The 18,434-nt window shown below is 35.4% G+C and overlaps 1 protein-coding gene across 1 annotated transcript in view; it reads left to right on the top strand.

Moving 5' to 3' along the window:
- KIF18A (kinesin family member 18A) overlaps positions 1 to 18,434 on the top strand; it is a 43,390-nt gene that overhangs the window by 11,304 nt on the left and 13,652 nt on the right. The window contains exons 6-12 of the mRNA XM_009813192.2: positions 89 to 265; positions 1,190 to 1,264; positions 1,527 to 1,636; positions 6,610 to 6,772; positions 10,788 to 10,952; positions 12,120 to 12,241; positions 13,018 to 13,256. Coding sequence (XP_009811494.2) covers positions 89 to 265; positions 1,190 to 1,264; positions 1,527 to 1,636; positions 6,610 to 6,772; positions 10,788 to 10,952; positions 12,120 to 12,241; positions 13,018 to 13,256 — 1,051 coding nt within the window. The remainder of the gene's footprint in view (positions 1 to 88; positions 266 to 1,189; positions 1,265 to 1,526; positions 1,637 to 6,609; positions 6,773 to 10,787; positions 10,953 to 12,119; positions 12,242 to 13,017; positions 13,257 to 18,434) is intronic.

Here is an 18,434-nt window from a genome sequence, read left to right as displayed (position 1 = left end):
TATTGAAATTTTAAGCAGACTTTCAGGTAGGTGGCTATTTAAAGTACAGTTGAATAATCCATAAACACGCATATAACTCTCCTTCTAGAGCAAGAAACAGCACATTCCTTATCGAAACAGCAAACTTACTCGTTTATTGAAAGACTCTCTTGGAGGAAATTGTCGAACAATAATGATAGCTGCTGTCAGTCCATCTTCTATGTTCTATGATGATACATATAATACTCTTAAGTATGCAAACCGAGCAAAGGATATCAAGTCTTCTGTGAGTATGTTGGTATTTATTGATCTTTTGTCAAAGTATAATAATACAGTATTAAGAGAAAGAGAGTTATTTCTTTTAGAAGATTATAATTTCCTTCATTTTTATCTCAAAATTTTGTTCAGTTACCTCTTCTTTCCTACAGTCAACTCTTCATCATCTGAGTGATAGATGTGGTAGACACAGAGACAGTACAGCTGACTAGTTCTGGCCTAAAAGCAACATAGCTTCATTAATGGGATTATGCTGCCAGTATTGAAAGAGTTTGGTTTGTGAGCCTCAAAATTGGAAATAGTCTTCAGCTGGTAGAATTCACAGCCAGTTTCAGTATCTTACTATTACATTCTCAGAGAGAACTGTAAAGCATATTAAAGAAATGTCTAAGAAGTTGTACAAAAACCAGTCCAGGTTTGTTACAGGTAGAATTTGGCTGGAGCCAAGAAGCCCAATGAGATTATATTGATAAATGAGAAGCTACTGGGGTGTCCTGTCTTCTGTTCTGTGTTATCCAGATTATTCTGATTTTTTTCATAATCCTTTGTATCACATCTTCTAATTTCTTTTGTGTAATATGGAGTTGATTCTAGTTTCCATTTGTTGCATACTTAAAGATCGTTTTTATAATAAAATGCCCAAGATATATATTAAATAGTAAAACTAGTCTCAATAAATGCCAAATGTGCTTGCACATCTAAATGTAATTATTTTTTATTGTTCTATTGAGGGAAATGACATGGCCGTGGGAATGCAGCAGATTATTGCAAAAGCTGAGTCATATTTTTGTTGTGCAAGTCAGGATTGTATTCATCCTTTTCCTCATAATATAATGCAAGTGTAATTATCTAATACTTATACACAGTGTGTTTATTATGCAGAAAAACATGAAGGAGCCTTCTTAAATTCTAACTTGTTTCTTTTCGTTAACAGTTGAAGAGCAATGTTGTTAGTTTGGACAGTCACATAAGCCAGTATGTTAAAATTTGCAATGAACAAAAGAAAGAGGTATGTCAAAATCTATTGTTAAAGGTTTGAAAGATTGTTATAACTTTGAATTGAAAAAAAATGTTTGTGGGATTGAACCTATAGGGCAATATTGTCCTAATTATCCCATACAGTCTTTTGAAGTAGGAAAGATGTTTTGTATTCTAAGAGGAATACCACCTACTGCCATTTGTAAAGCTTTTTAAGACATAAGCACAGAGTGATAGGGTTAAAAAACCCCAAAAAACTATATTCCAACTAAAAGGTACTTTTTTTATTTTAGATCCTAATGTTGAAAGAGAAACTGAGAGAATATGAAGAAAAGCAAGCAAGCATTCCTGAAAATGATAATGCAGCAGTACTTTCAAACAACCAGCAAGTGGAAATTCAAAGGTTAAATTAATCACATTACAATCTTGCTTTGAAACTGGAGTTTGCATAACTTGTAAAAGCATTTGTAAAACAAACTTACTCTTTTCAATATTGGTTTCCTCCTTTTTAACATTGCTTCACTGAGACTAGGTGTGGCTTTGCATAACTTATCACTTCTTTTCAGAACAACTTGGTGGTGGATTTAAAATGAAACAAATATTGTGTTCTTGAGGGAAGTATCCTGATATTAACCTTCTAGGCAAATTATTCAGTAAACCACTGCAAGATAACAATGTGTTCTGATCCTTCAGAAGCTGACGTAACTCACTCTGACATTGCAATTTAGATCCACGGTGAAGGTCTTGCATCTATAGTTACATTCTTATGAAGTATTTACTAAATTGACAGAAGTGCAGCTATGTCAGTATTCTGTGGATTATATTTATTACCATCAAATTTTCATTAGAACTGCTGATATCAAGAGTATTTATTTAAGATAGGGAATTGAATCTTCCGAAAAGTTATGAGCTTCATCAGTGCGCATGTGGTTTTCAAAATGCTTATGTACTGGGGTTTCTGTTTTTTGAAGCTTGTCAATAGCTTCATTATTGTAATGAAGATGTTTCATGGGAAAGTTGGGTATTTTTGTCCCAAGGCTAGCAATGTTATTCTGTATTAATGTGCAGATGAAATTCTACCATTAATAACACAAAAGATTTTTAGGACAAGTGTTCTTCTAGGAAGCTCCAGAGCTCTGTAGGGCAAAGAAGTTCTTTTCTACTACCAAAAGCTAAAGATTTTGGAGAAAAATAACAGCAATCTTTAGTCTTGGGTGTTTAAAGAACCATATTGTAATGTAGGTTTTCAGAAAAGCTAAAATCACGTGTAAATTTTATAAATTTCCTATCCTTTTTTGAGCCCGTATTTAGCAAAATTGCTATGAATTGATTTTTAAGTCACCTTGACTTTTCAGATCTGATTTCTATTGTTATTGTTGTGTTATTGGAAGGATCCCCATGTGAAAGCACTATCTTTCAAAAACTGAATGCACGTGTGTGTATACATATATATGTATACACACACGTGTGCACACACATATGCAGTGGCAGATAAAAATGAAATGGTGATCGTGAAAGGCTTAGGAGCAAAAATATTCAGTGCAAATCTGTATTTGTGGGAGGTACAGGGCTGGGATAGGGTCATCCACTAAGGTGTTACCGGGAAGAACACTGAAAAACTGGTGCAAGTCCAGTGATGAAAAATAACTGCCAGCCAGACAATCAACTAAAAATTCATCAAATAAAAATATAGTAAAAATGCCAAGCAAACAGACAAAACTGGTCTGTATGTGGGCTGAATAATAACCTAATGATAGAATGTTAAATGTAACTAAATAGGGTGGTGTTATATTTGAGTGTTATGTAATAAAGAAATACAAGACAGTTAAAGGAGGGAAAAGTTGAACATAATAGCAACAAAAGCTTCCTGATAGGTCTGTCTACGGAACAGTCTTACTTGGAGGATGATAGAAGTTCATCTTGCAGGAATTGTAAAACTAGGCAGGCCTTTAATAACAGAAAAAAATGGTTTTCCTGGTAGGAAGTTCATCTTCATAACCCAAAAAATATGAAAATATCTTACAAATAAGAGAAAGTTACTATAGTTTTAAAGTTATATTATCAATAAACTGGTCAAAATCTAGACTTTTAAAATTGAGATGATATGTTTTGGGGAGAGGGACAATAGAATATTTAGAAGGCTCTGTTTTAGTAACTCTAGGAAAATGTTACCAAATAGAAATTTACTGCCTCTCCCATTATACAAGAATTCCGAAACTATACTCTATGTTCTAACGGTGGTGCTTCTCCTCACAGTCCCGTTTAGTTGTTTTAGTAATTTGGGGTAGGTGGGCGGGAAATGACACACGCATGTGGCAGGAAGGAGCGTATGAATGCTAGCTTTCAGCAAAGCTACTTAACAGGTCATTTTTGTGAGCAGACAGAATGTAGTTTGCATAAATGACAGCAGCTGCTGCTACCACTGGCAGATACTACTTCAGTAGGTCCTTCCTGCAAGGTTTAAGAGAGGCAAGAACTTTGAGCTCTTTCCACAGAGTTTAACTGATGTTCATAGGTTCTTTACTTTCTGTTGCTTTTGTGTTTCTTGGTCTCTTTTTTTCTTCTTGGTGATGTTCCTGTCTATTTTTTCTGATGTGACAGTCTCTCATGAGAGCACACAAAAAGTAACAAACTAAGACATGTGATGCATTAATTTGTTGCAGAAGTCAATCTATTCCGTAGGAAGGTTAGGTTTTGGTGTGAAAGTCGTTCTGGATCTGTCTTTGCATATCTCGTCACATATTTCTGAGAATTATTTGCCTAGGTAACTATTTTTTATTGGCCCTTTGAATGTGGTATTTTTTAACCTGGAAAACCTTCTGAAGTATAAGTAAAACCCCATTCAATGCAAAATGCTCTCTAACTGAGGTTCATTTTACTGTCATGCCAGAGGTTTCAATAAACCTCTCATTCAGGTTATTTAAATTTAATTTTCAAAAGAAGTGTAGGTTTCCAAGTCATGTTGATAGTTCTGACAGTTTTCCTGCGTATTTTCGCACTCTTAAGTCTTTAAGGTTAATTTATTTCCTGTGATTTGCCCTTTATTTCATTTTATGCGTGTGGGAAGAATCAGTCAAGGGCAAGGTCTCTAAAATGTCTTTTCAAAATTCTGGACATGTTCTATGCCAAGATTTGTTGGTCAGAGAATGTTTGTTTGGGTTTTAATTTTCTGGAATATCCAGAGAGACACATGTAAGCCTGTCCCATTCCTTCTAGATATCAGCAATAAATTGGATGTTGCATTTTCTTCTTCCTCACAAGGATGCTGTCAGGTTCATCCTACTGATGGTGTAGGTGATGAGTTGATTTCCCCCATGTTCATTTTCAGGTTTTGAAGCTATTCTGCTGTCTTCTCCTTTCTGTTTGGGACAGGGTAGAGAGCCTTATCCACAGTCTTGTCTTTCAGTCCAACTGCCTATGGCTTTTACTTCACTGTTATCTGGAAGAGATTCACTGATTACACCACTTGCTTCTTCAAATCCAAAGGTCATTCCTGCTCCTTCTGTCTAAATCTTGGAGATGCATTGTCTGCCAACCCTTCAGGTCTTGAGCTTGTTGAGATAGACAGTGGACACTGGCTTTGGAACTACCTTGGAACTACCACTGACAGGTCCACGAGCTCTTTGAGACTAGGTAGTCCAGAGCGTTCATACCCTGGATATAACTACAGGATTGATTACTTGGTCATTTTTAAGTGAAGAAGAGAGGGTAAAGATAACTGCATAAGAATGGAAGTGTGCTTACTGAAAGAATGAATCCTGCTCAAGGCAGCAACTTTGCAAAGGCTTGATGCTATATTTGGGACACTGATGATTCTAAGTACACAAAGGGCTGATTTACCGATAATAGTTCATCACAGTGACTGTACATAGAACCAGAGTCGGCATCCTCTCTTAAATTATGCCCAGGTTTTTACTGTGAGGGATATTGAGGGAGGGGATTCACCTTCATTTCTCATTGCTCTGTTTCCCAGGCAGCTGGGAGGAACCATGTTTCTATGGATACTATAGAGGAAAAAAAAGTCTACAACCAGTTGTGCAATAGATAGTATAGTAGTGCAGATAGTATAGATAGTAACAGTGTAGGGTAAGAACTCTGATACTCTGCAGATGACTAGTCCTTAAAGAAATATTATTTCTAAATTCTGTGTGTGTTTTTAGTACACATTTTTATCTAGATACGATAGCATTTTCTGGACACTTTTAGGTAAAACTGTTTAATTTCTAAAACTGTAGAGAAGAACTCTTTTTTCTGTTTGTTTTTAAAATGAGAGTAATAAAACACTAGAATAAGACTCAGAGTTATTCAGACTTCAGACTATGAAATGGAATTGCTACTTCTGAAACACACAAGGAAGAAGTCAATGACATGGCGAGAATGTCTCTTCAACTTGCTCTCTAGTTGAACCTATGTGTTATAGTATTTTTGTGGTATTTAATTTTATGATCTTTTATACTAAACACTGTATAATGTCTTTAGAACGTTTGCATGTTAAACTGTACCGCCTTATGTAAAGTTCTAACAAGTCAATAGGATGTTATGAAATGGCTTCTCTACAAGGTTGGTCATTATCGAGATATACAGTATCTTTTGGGCTACTCTCTACTGCATTTTCACTATTCAGGAGCAAAGTGAAAAAGTACCACCACTGAAACTTATATTGCAACATGGCAGTGCTTCCAGGCTTTCTCTTTACCCTTGTTATTCCGTTTTTGCATTGCAGACTGGGGATAGACAGATTTTGAGGCCATTTAAACATTGGTCTCCTTGGAATAACTCTTAAGTACCTTCTATCACTAGTTTGGTTTTTTCCCCCTATTAGCCTAGTATGTGTTAAAACATAACGCATGTTCTGATTTTTGGTGTCCATTAGTGATTAAAATTGTACAATGGAACTTCAGAGAAAGTGAGCAACTGAAGACTCTTTGTGGTTTTCCTTTTTTTGAGAGAGAGCTAGCAGGTTTTTTGACGATCTTGTGTCTATGGCAACAGTAGTCTGATCTGTTTAATAAATTGGTATACAAAGTAGAGAACATAGGTATTTAATATCTTTTGGAGGTAAAGACTTACGTGAAGAAGCTTCAGATGTCTGTCTTTTGAATCCCAGTGTTGTCTTCATAAATACAACAAGGTTCATTTTTAGTGACACCTTCAAAATTTCACATCCCATTTCCAGTTTGAGTCCATAAAATCTTTACTGATGTACTGGCACTTTATTTAGTGCTCATCTAGAATGGGCTTTACTTTTTTCCTCTTAATTTTTTTATATTTATTTTATTAACTTGGAATTGAAAGTTCCCCTTGTAAAGGAGATGGTCATTAAAAATGTCTTCAGTAAGTAATCTGTTATTTATTCTTATCGTTTGGTTCTAATAGATACAAAGAAATCCTTAAAAACGTGTTTGCAAACCGTGAGGAAATCAGAAAAGAATACCTCAAGTTGGAAATGCAACTGAAAGAAAACGCACTGAAGACGTATTATCAGAAACAATGTCATGAACAAATTCAACTGATGTGTTCTGAAGAAAGAGTAGAAAAGGTGAGTTTTCTGTAGTATAATACAAGTATCATCTCTCTTCATTTTGCTGTACTAATCTATGAATTTTGCCTAGGTATTTATATAAGTAGTTAATGCTTAAATATTTAATTAAAGTGGGACACACTGATTATCACTCAGATAACATTTTCTGACATTAATACAGAAAATGTAGTAGTAATGCCAGCTGCGCTATTTTTTTCCGCACTGCACAGGAAAGTGTTGATGTGCTTGTTGCTGCTTTTCAACTTGTCCTTATGTAGGCTTGATTGTCATAGTTACTTAAGACCTGACTAGACTTAGGAGGCTCATGGTGCTCTTGTCCAAAACCAAAGCATGTTATGTATGGTACAGCCATTGAAGCTGTTATCAAGCTGAGAAATCCATTTGTGTTTCATAAGGAAAAGCGTGGACCTTGTGCTAAACAAGATGGATTCTTATTATTGATGTTTTCAGTTGTCACCAGGAAAATGTTTGGATAGCTGCTTAAGGACAGTCTCATGTGGGCTGAAATAATTACCTTTAGTTGCCTTGAATTTTAAGAGAAAAATTTGGGCTGGGTATGAACAGTTGCGCAGCACTAAATGCCCTTGTCTTTCTAGAAGAATCAAGGTATGAAGAAGTAAGCATGGTTAGATAGTATCTTAATTTTTCTGATAAAAGTCAGCTTAAAGAAATACATGTTTTATGTAGATATGAAATTGAAAGTGGGGCTGATTTTGCTTAGTCACAGTAACAATCTGTATTTGGCCGAAAATGGTAGTTTACCATATGACTATTTTTTTCCCAGTGATTCACATGAAATTTGGTCCTTAGATAAATGTCAAAGTGAAAATATATCACACATTTTTGCTTGTCATTAATGAAGATATTTCAAGTGACTAATGTGTTCTAGAATTCTCTTTTATGCTGTAGAAACGCCAAAGTAATATTTGCTATCTGTGCCATACTTGTAAATGCTGCTTACAATGGAGCATAGCTGTATCTCTATTCATAATGAGGAGTTATACCTTCATACGCTCTATTTCATATGAATGTTTTTATGAGCTGAATTATCTTTTATTTTGAATGTTAGCAGTGCTGCACTCAAATGTCGGTTTTGCCACTAGTTAACTTATAGATGTGATTTACCAAGGGTCAAGAGTCACTGTCCTATAAGTATGATGCCTTATTTATTAGCAAGAGTAAATCACTGTAATGCTAAAATTAAATGTCCTTTTGCAACTACTTCAGAACAAATTGGGTTTTAATTTGGAATCCAGTCATTTGATTACCAAAGTGACTGCTCACGTTTCCCTCGTGCACTATAATGCTTCTGTTCTTCCTTGTATTTTTACACATTTGCTGTTTTCCCTAAATGCCTCTGGGTTTTCTCAGTGTAAAAACCACTGTTAGGCCACAGGGGTATTTCTGAAATACTAATTTTTAAGACAAAAGTTTTACTTATAAAGTATTTTCTCATTTTACATATAATTGTCTTTGCTCAGTAACTAGATATAATAATGATTTTAGGTAAATTAACACGACGCAAATGATATCTTATCTATACTTGAACAACCCCAGTTTGAACCCTTTAATTCAAAATAATAATTTCAGAAATAAGGGAAAAACTTGTGTATGAGTTTTGGTTACCTTAATCTCTGTTCTTACAAATGCTTTCTTGTTGCAAAAATTGTATCACAATTTATCTTGTGAAATTCAGTCCATCATGGACCACTAATAAATCATTTCCATTTTCCACATAACTGTCCCTGTTTCCAGCTTTTTTAGAACTTGGATGCTGCCCATTTAAAGGGCCTGTTTACATCCTGCTTAATGCCTGTTCCTCCACTCTTGTTACCTGTGTTTCTGCATCTGTGTTGTTTTCGTGTTGCATGCTAGGTATCAGCTACAGCAGTGTTAGCCAGAAAACCTTTGTGCCAGTAGGAGAACATGCGTAGAGCGTTCATCTTTGTATGGAAATATAAAAAGTTAGTATGTGCTCCTGTGTTTTAGTTACTTTTAACTATTTTGCTGAGTTTTGACCTCTTCTTGTCTTGAAGGTTTCTCCATCAGTCATGGAATCTGTTTTACAATTGTTTTTTGTTTTTTTAATTTTAAAGAGATGGCAAAAAACTGCTGGTACTCCGATAGGCTTTTAAAAAAGTGTATTAGATTTAAAATTACTTTTCCATTTCTGATTGCCACTTTAACATTATTTTTACTGTCTGGAAAAGGAGCATATTCCTGGAAAGCAGTCAGTCTATCTTGGTTTCACTCTGCGTACTACAATTGCCATGCTGGATCTAAAAACGCTTGTTGAATATGTCCCAGTTCTTCAGCCTGGGAGGGACTATTTCTTCTATATCTCTTGTGAATATTTCTTTTTAATGACAAAATGGAGTAGCAACCAAGTATCTTGCCTAGGACTACATATCTTCCAGAGGTTGTGCACAGCTGGAGTGCGTAACCGTATTTTTTCTGTTGTAGCACATCAATGTAACATGTCCTTTCTTCCTGGGAACCAATGGGTGGGGTTCATCAAATGGTGGGATATTGTCAATGCCACATTCAATCCTAAAAGCTCTCCTGCACTGTGTAAAAGCTGAAGTATGCAAAACAATGCATTGGAATTTCTCTGCTTCAGTAGTCCTGAAAGCTCTCCCCTAGTCTCACTGATCAGAGGGAACCAGTAGTCATTGCGAGCTTTAGTCTGATGGTTAACTCTTCCTTCTGGTACTTTCTCTAAGGAGCTGGTCCTTTACAAAGTGACTTTGTGTTCTCTGGATCCTCTGTCATCTTAGCAGATAAGGCAGTCTGAAGAGAAAGCAAAGTGAAATTTTGGCCAGAATCTAGTCTTTGACCTGATAAGTTGCCTGGAGCACACATGTAGTTCAGGTGTCCATACCATGCTGGTTCTGTGTTCTGCATGCCATGTGTTGAAGTAAGCATTTCGAAAAGTCAGCTTAAGAAACGCAATCTGCATCTCTCCACGTACTGTTCTCCTTTTCTACAGTATGTTCAGAAGGGCACCAGTTAGAGTAACTTCTGCTTTGTGCAACATTAGGGAGGTACCTTCAGAGTTGCCTGTGACATTTTATAGTAGAACTCGTTTGGCCTGCTATTCTAAATATGTAGATTTATTCTAATTGATGACGATTTAATTTAGAGCGTTAGTTTTGGAGTGTATGGACATAGAGATTTAGGTTATATAATTTTAAAAACTTAACTTGGATCTGTATGTTTGGTTTTGTTGAGTGTAGCAATATATGTCAAACATTTGTGGGTTTTTTTAACTAAAGTTTAGGTATAGCTGAACTCTATGAACTCTATCTAAAGTTAATGTTCTCTATGACTAGTGGAGTTAGCAACCTAATTTTATGAGTATACTGTAAACTATAGTTGTCCTTTAAATAGAAATAGTCTCCTTTGCCTTGTTAGGACACTAGTTCTTTCATATCCAGCTGGCTGTTGCTGGTTTTGTGCCTTTTTGTTGTCAGGTTTCAGAGAAGCATCAGAAGAATTTTGATGCTTGAAGATAGAGGGGTTTCCTTTTGCCAAATACTTTATCCTTTAGTGGGCTTTTCCTAGGACATACTGCATTAGGAAAACAAAGCAGATAAAATTCCTTCTTCATATTCATGCTTGAGTTACTAGAAATTATTAGGTTATGTTGTATCAAGAAGTGTGTTTGTCTGTATGTGCACGTGTAGTTTTTCCAGTCTCTGCAACTTAAGATAATTATGGCCTAGAACAGAAACTGATCAAATCCAATATATTATTCTTTAAAGCAATAATTAATCAAGTGACTATATTCTCTGTTATAAGGGCTTCCAGGAAAAAAAAATTGAAAATTTTTAAATATAATTCAGTAATGCCCGTAAGGAGAATGTGCTACTTCACTTTTAGTAAACTGGTCAAAAATGCAAAATGTTTGTTATGCCCAGTTGAGTATAAAAGTATGGAAAAAAATCTTTTTTTATATAGAGATATTTGTGAGCATCATTTGAAAGTTTTTGCCCTAAATGCTGATTTTCAGGCCACTTGCAAGCGGGATCAAAGGCTTGCAATGCTTAGAACCCACCGCGTACACATACAGAAGAAGAAAGAAGAGGAGGTAGAACATTTTGAGGAGAATACCAACTGGCTGCATCGCGTTGAAAATGAAATGCGCCTGCTGGGTCAAGATGGGTGTATTCCAAAGGTAAAATGCCTTTCACTTCAAGGGCAGATTTCATGCATTGTAGGCAACATCTGACTACAGTTAAAAATAGATTATTTATTTAATTTTTTTTCCCCTCATGGCTTCTGGTTTAATTCTTTCAGGGTGATTTCAAATTATAGTGTTAGCTGTTTCTGTTCTTCTGCCCTGAAGTACTTCATTGTTTGTGCAAGTATTCTTTGTTCATGAAAGTATACAATTACATAGAAAAATGCATGCTAATGGAGAATAAGTATGATATGGCTGAGCAGTTCAGACGGCTGCCAGAGAGTTGATCCTGCCCCTGGCCGTACACTTCTATTCTTGCCTTTACAGTAGGTCCTGATACTCGTATAACCATGTGACAACCTAATTCTTAGCTTGGCCAAAAAAAACCTTCTTTATTGGAGGGTGCTAGGGGAGGAGTGGGAAGGGGGAAAGAAGTGTGAAGTTGTGTTCCCTGCCAAGTTTTAGCAAGTAGAGTTAGCTCAGTGCAGCCTCAGACAAGCATCAGAGCTGGCAGAAGGGAAGGGATGAAAGTCTATGCAGGAAGAAGAAGAGGAAGAGAAAGGTGGGGGGTTGTTCCTCCTTGCTTTTTAGTTTCAGCCAGCAATTGGAGTGGCTTAAATGATAGTGTAATGAGCATTTAAATGACTCATAATGGAATATATTTCAATATCTGTATTTTCATTGGGATGACTAAAATTTGTTGATACCTTAAAAGCAATTAAAAGCAAGATATTTGAAAAGCAAGATATTTGAAACAAGATATTGGCCTCTCAGGAAGATGACTGAATACAGTAAAGACTTGTCCTAGACAATATCACTGAAATTCAGAGATGGAGCAAGTGCACAGGAAAAGAGGCAGCATATTTTCGGGTATGCATAGATAAGCATACATGTGTGCCTGTTGGATTCTTAATGCTAATTACAGCACACCCACTATTGGTCAAAGGAAATCTACAAAACAATATTTATGCATGTAAATAAGAATCAAACAATTCATACTTTTCTACCATAAAACTTTATTATAATAATATAGATGCACTTCATCTTTACTTGTCAATATAGGATGAATTAATATTATTTTTAGTTTAAATTTTAGTTTCTTACTTTCAGTTTGATGTCCTTTTTTTGTTGTTGTTGTTTTTTTCTTGCCAATTTCCCAAGGAACTCTGTAAAGATCTGCAGTGTTGCCATTTAAACCTAGAAGTTAAGGACCTGAAAGCCCAGATTGAGCACATGTTATCTCTGGTGTCTCTTCAAGATCAGCATTATAAGCAGACAGAAAAGTAAGTATGGTTTCTTAGAAGGCCTGATAAGACTTCTATTCTGACGTTTGTAACTTCAGAAGACATATCTATAGAATTTAGTTTTAGTTGAAACAGAGGCAAGATTTTTCTCAAACTTTTTTTTTCTAGGTTAGAATTGTGTTTTCTTAAGCAAAAAGATATGTAAAATAATAATGACCTCATAAATACTGGTCTGTATCCACCATTGTTTAACAGAAACTGCAGGGATACTCCAGTGCTGCTTATTTCTGTTTAATTTTCTTCTTTGCATAGTTTTAACAAATTGTTCGATAGATCATGGTATCTTATTTTCCTCTTCTGTGTTGGATAGTAGTATTAATTTTTTATAAGTGTGTTTGTTCTCTTTTAATTCCTTGCACTGTAGATATCAATTTACCTGTATTAAAAATAGTTACCATTTAAATTCTTACATAGCTAGTCAGACCCAAAAAAGCTGAATTAGCAGGTAAGCTTCAGCTCTTTTTCTATTATCGGTCTCTCGAAAATGTTGGAGACTAGCTTTCACAGTGTGACATAAGGAATAGAAAGTAATCACAAATCTGTTCAGTAAATAAGTGTATTAAATTTATAATTAAATCATTCCAACATGAAATAACCAGCTTTTCTTCCTCCTTTGGAGAAAAGGCAGTTACCATAAACAGGGCGGGGGAAAGATGGACAAAAAAATCCCTCGTATTCCGAATAGTGGCAGTGCTAGTAAGGCTCAGATCAGTTATTACTTAGTCATACTTGTCTTGCCTCTTGTGTTTTTACAGAGTACTAAATACTTTGCTTCCAGTTCTTCGCAAGCAATACCTGACTTTGAAAGAAGCTGGGTTGACAAATAATTTAACTGAGACTGAATTTGGGGAGGTCGAGCAGCTGATTCAAAGACAAAAAACAGTAGTTTGGGCTGACCAGACTGAAGAAAAGGAACAAAATCAAAACCATGAATTAGAGTTGCCAGCTATCTTTGCATTCCCACAACTTGTGAACAGATCGAACACCCCATGTCGTAAGTATATAATTAATTTGTTCTCTGTTGGATATACTTTTAAATGTCTCCTGCAAAAGCTGTATGTCATCCATGAACTCAGTGGATGCATGCTTCTGCAAATATTGAAGCCAAATGTAAAAACCGAGCCTCAGACCCACTTTCTCTAAATTGTATCCAATTCTTAATTGGGTATAGGAAGTAAGTTTAGTGTTTCAATGGCTAGACATACTCTGCCAACAGATAACTCTCTTATTCTCTTGTTGTAACATACCCTGCATATCAATGTTCCTAGATCCTATGAGTGTTATTAATAATTCCATTTGAATCTTTCCCATGACATTGATGGAAAAGGTATCATAGTGTCAATAAGTATAATTCTGTTAGTGATTTGAAAAGTTAAACAGCTACTACAGTTCTGCACAGTTTGAGGTAAGAGCCTTGAGGGGTATGAGATTAAGTGTTAATTACAGACTGACCTGGAATCAGTTTAGTACAATATTTTATAAGTTTATTTTTCCAAGAATCAAAAGACTCACTATTTCTACCATGGAATTGACTGCTTTGCTGTATTCTGATGGCCCCATTTCTCTCCCATAATTCTTATGTTCCAGTCAAATACTGGAACAGGCTTCCTAGAGAGGTGGTCAATGGCCCAAGCCTGTCAGTGTTTAAGAGGCATTTGGACAATGTCCTTAAGAACATGGTTTGACTTGGTCAGCCCTGAATTAGTCGGGCAGTTGGACTAGATGATCTTTGTAGGTCCCTTCCAACTGAAATAGTCTGTTCTGTTCTAGTCTATTCTATGTACCTGTCTTGTCGTCTTTAGCTGTAAAGTGAGTTGCCCTGGAGTATAGCCTGGGTAAAAGGGATGAAGAATCCTTACAGGAGGCACTGTTTTGAGGGATGACAGGCAAAATCTCAGCCTGATAGTGCAGCTGCTGTGGGTCAATGCTTGTATCTCGTGCTCTGGACAGGCAGCGCTCAACACACTGGGGCTTTCTGATTACAGCTAATAATTCATAACAATGAAAGACATGCATAGGTAACAAGGGAAAAGCAGGTAAATAATACTTCAGCTTCTCAAAGGCTGGTAGTCATGGGGGAAGACCATTGACCCCTGGAGCACTGTGAAATTAGTTCCCTGCTTCCTTTAGCTTTTTTCCTCTGCACAGCTTGCTCTGGGGTTGAGAATTATTCTGCCAAAATAATTTATTACCTCTGTCTCATGAACTGTGTATGTGATTTTTGGCATATGTTTTGTATTGCTGTTGATCATAGCAGATAGTTGATTGCCAGTATTTCACTGTCTGTAATGTAAAGGTCAGACTGTGTTGAGGATGGGCTGGGTGTTTTCTGGGGTGGTTAGGGGAGGTGGGCGGGTTGGTGTTATGTTGGCTTTAGTTTGGAGGGTTTTTTTGATGTGGGTTTGTTTTTGTGTTTTCTGAGAGAAGGAAAAGAAAGTTTGCAGATTTGCATGATTATACTTCCTATTCTACCCTTGCTAGTCAGGGATTCGGCAAGGTTGAAAGCAGTTGTTGGCTTGGCCGTATCTCCTTCCCGCTTGGAGTGAGGGCAGTGGACCTCAGCATGTGGCTGCATTCTTCCACTCTGCTCCATTCTCATTTCCCATGTAGAAAGGAATGTGATATGATCTTGGATTGCTGGCAACCTTTTGGAAAATCATGGTAGTGATAAGTACCTGCATTTTGTGGGATTGTGTTTGTTAGGAACCATGATGCTACTGTCATAGCATAATGGAAATGTATTCCACAAAGCTTTATGAAAGGCATTAAAATAAAAGGTAGCTATTTTCTTTCTTGTTTTATCTGTATTTTTAAACAAAAAGAAGAATACAGGTTTTTAAAACTGGTTTTCTAGTCTGTTTATTCTGTCATGGCAAAGCAGATTAGTGAAGGGTTTGGAGGTAGGGCTTGTTTCCTGCCATAACTCATCTGAGAATTAAAATATTGTAACATTTTCTTTTCAGTGCTAGAACACTGGAATCTTAAGTGCTAGCAGTTCTGATAACAAAAATCACCTCATTATTATTTCGAATCATATTTTGTGTGTATATATAAGCCTATATTTTCATTTATAATTTAGACTGTGATTATCTGCCAGAAATTTGTAAATTTTTTATTATATAAAAAAAACCCCAAACTCCTAAAAACTGGCATTTATGACATGTTAAGATTGGATTTGTGGTAGTATAAGTCTGACTGAAGAAGGAAAGAAATACAAACTTCTCTAAACCACTTGTAAAATAAGAATTCAAGACTCATGTGCAATGGGGTTTTCACTTGGAGATCAGTATTGGATATGAGCAGGTCGAACATGAAGCCATGCTCCTAGCTGGTATTTATTTTATATCATAGGCATATTTGAGGGGTTGTCTTGAAAGTCTTATATCGAGGTTTTTCCAATTATTCTCTTGTTCTAAATGTTGTTGAACTGTATGTTCACCTAAGTAAACGGACACCATATTTTTCAGTTGAGATGGACTTTTTTCACCTGTAAATGGTGTCTTTGCCTGAAGATGTCCTGAAGATGATGGTTGGACTTGATGATCTTACATGTCTTTTCTAACCTTAGTGATTCTGTGATTCTGTTAAATCTTTTGTGATATTTTTATTTTTGTTTACTTGTTATTCTTTGGAAAAGGAAATCAGACACATTACTTTCGCTCCTTTTCCCCTCTTACTAGATGCAGGAGAAAACATGGTAGAAACAACTGTCCTCCAAATTTTGTAGCCTTTATGGGAAAGGTTATGAAAATTTCTAACAAGACACTTCTCAGGTTTTTTTTTATGCTCATCATCTGATTGTGCGCTTTTTACATTTGGTTTTGACTAGCTGTATAAATGTGATACTTTTAGAGGATGTTGCTGGGATTTTTTTTTTCCAAATTACTGAAGATTTTTAATCTTCACGAAGAATCTACCCCTCTCTCTCATTGGCAGCTAAAGTTGGTGAGCTAACATAAAATAAGTTTTCTTCAACAGCTTTTTTTTCCCCCCTCGGTACTGCTTGTTAGTGTAAGACTTACTGTTCAGCAGGTAGCCGTTGTTTTAGAAAAATTTCTAAACATAACTCATTGTAGAGAATAAGACATATTGCTACTAGGTACTAAAGTACTGACAACTTGACATTAGATATTTGAATTTGAAATTGAGTTGGAATTGAATTGAGAATTGGCTTTGCATACTGAAAGAAGTTAAAATAAAGTTCTAAAAATGGTTAATTGGACATTCAATTATTGAATTTTAAAACATTGAGATAACAAGTAAACATGAGCAGCAGCAGCTCTGCTCAGAAAAAATAAATTCTTTTCAAACAATATTTTCACAATATCATTTTAATATTAATGTTTCAAACAGTATTTTTACAATATCATTTTAATATTAATGTGTCCTTACCTAAAATGCTACTGATGTTGACAGAATAATTTCCATACAACTTGGAAGGTGTGGTAGAAAAAAAGTAATCCACTTACCAGTGCTTTAAAAATTTCTGTTGAACACGAAATAAATGCAATTAAAGACCTCTTCTTCAATCATTTGTTTGAATTCATATTTAATATATTGAACTATTAGCTGATGTTATGTTATGGAAATCCATGTCTCTTGTGCAGAATGTATATAACAAACAATTAAGAAAAACATAAATAATAAAAAAAACCCAAAACATTAGCATGGGAAAATGTGAAGCAGTACAAGGGCAACATCCCAATCAGAAATAGGAAGGTTGTAGTAATTTCTTTTTTCTTTTGACTATGAAATAAATTATTCAAGAATCCAATTCCTTATTCCTAAAGTCATCTCAGAAGTATGCTTGGCAAACGTTAGCTAGAGCTGACCTAAGAACTTAGTGAACAAATAAAAAGGAAGATTTATACAGATCCCCTCACATCTCTGGCACATTGATATTTTATTGTTTATAATTTGTTCAAAATGTTGGGAAAGAAATAGTGTTTTGCACCAAGATGAATAAAAACCTTTAGCCACGTGCTACACAGTGGTCATTATTCCTTGTATAAACATCCATATTTCTCATATAACATAACTGCATGGACTTCAACTTGTCAGCAGGAAAGAGCAATGCAGTTTGTTTCTTGTGATTTGGTTTCTTATGTGATTTCTTATTTTTCTTGTAAGTTGAGAGCAGTATTTTTTCAAATGTCGCATTTAATGTAAATACATGTTGCCTTCTGTCAGTGTCTCAGAAGTTTCTTTTCTAAATAATCTGGGGGTGAGGGTAGAAAAGTTAATTGGTGACAATATAGTGTTTCTTTCATATGAAACGTAAGCCTAGAGCATCTAAGAGTAAGAAGAGTGTGCTAGGTCTGGTAATAAATGTGATGTGTTGCTTCTGAACCTGTGTTAACACATATTTGAAAGGGATTTTATCTCAAAAAAGTATTCTCTGCAAAAATCAGATGCTACTCATGTAGAAAACAGTAAGATTTATGAGGAAAATTTGAATTCCTCTTTAGTGTAAGCTTATGAAGTTGTTAATTGCATATCTTTTGTTGAACTCAAAAGTATCTAAGGATGTATGCAGTATCCATGCATTATCCATATTTAGAAATTTCAAAATCATTAACAAACTAGAAGTTACTGTTTAGTCATTATGTGTTTAAAATGGTAGTGGCGCAGAAAAACACCTGTACTTAAAGGAAACTGCTGGATTCTGCATGTCATAAAACACGAGGCACTAATCATTGCAGAGACTTTTTTAATGACACCATAACCTGTTGCTGGCAGTCCTTTTAGAGGGAACCATGATGTTGTTCAAATGCAAATGAATTGTTATTGAGTGTTTTCTCATACAAATTAAAATGCTTTAAGTCGTATAAATAACTTTTCTGATTATAAGCACTGTCCCCAAAAGGCTAAAGCAGCTGAATCATTTCTGGAGAATAGGAAAAGCTGTGAAAGCAAGGGCCTTAACTTCTCGTGATTTTCTTTGAATTAACTACATTGGACTATCTGATCCTGAAGAAGGAAGTCAAACTAGTAATTGACGTGGAAAAAACATCTAAAAAAAGTAAAGGGAATGACAGCAAAGGTGAAAGTGTAGGGAGTTTTATTCAAGGTTTTGTTGAAAGTCTCTTACAGAAATAAGTCTTGAAAAATATGTTCCAAATGTGCTTAGTTTATTGTATGAAGTGGTTTTGATATTACCTTGTTAGAAGAT

The sequence above is a fragment of the Gavia stellata genome, chromosome 17 (genome assembly GCF_030936135.1).
Source record: "Gavia stellata isolate bGavSte3 chromosome 17, bGavSte3.hap2, whole genome shotgun sequence".
Taxonomy (NCBI): domain Eukaryota; kingdom Metazoa; phylum Chordata; class Aves; order Gaviiformes; family Gaviidae; genus Gavia; species Gavia stellata.
The sequence above is the reverse complement of the archived record's forward strand: the minus strand, read 5'-3'. Positions and strand labels throughout refer to the sequence as shown.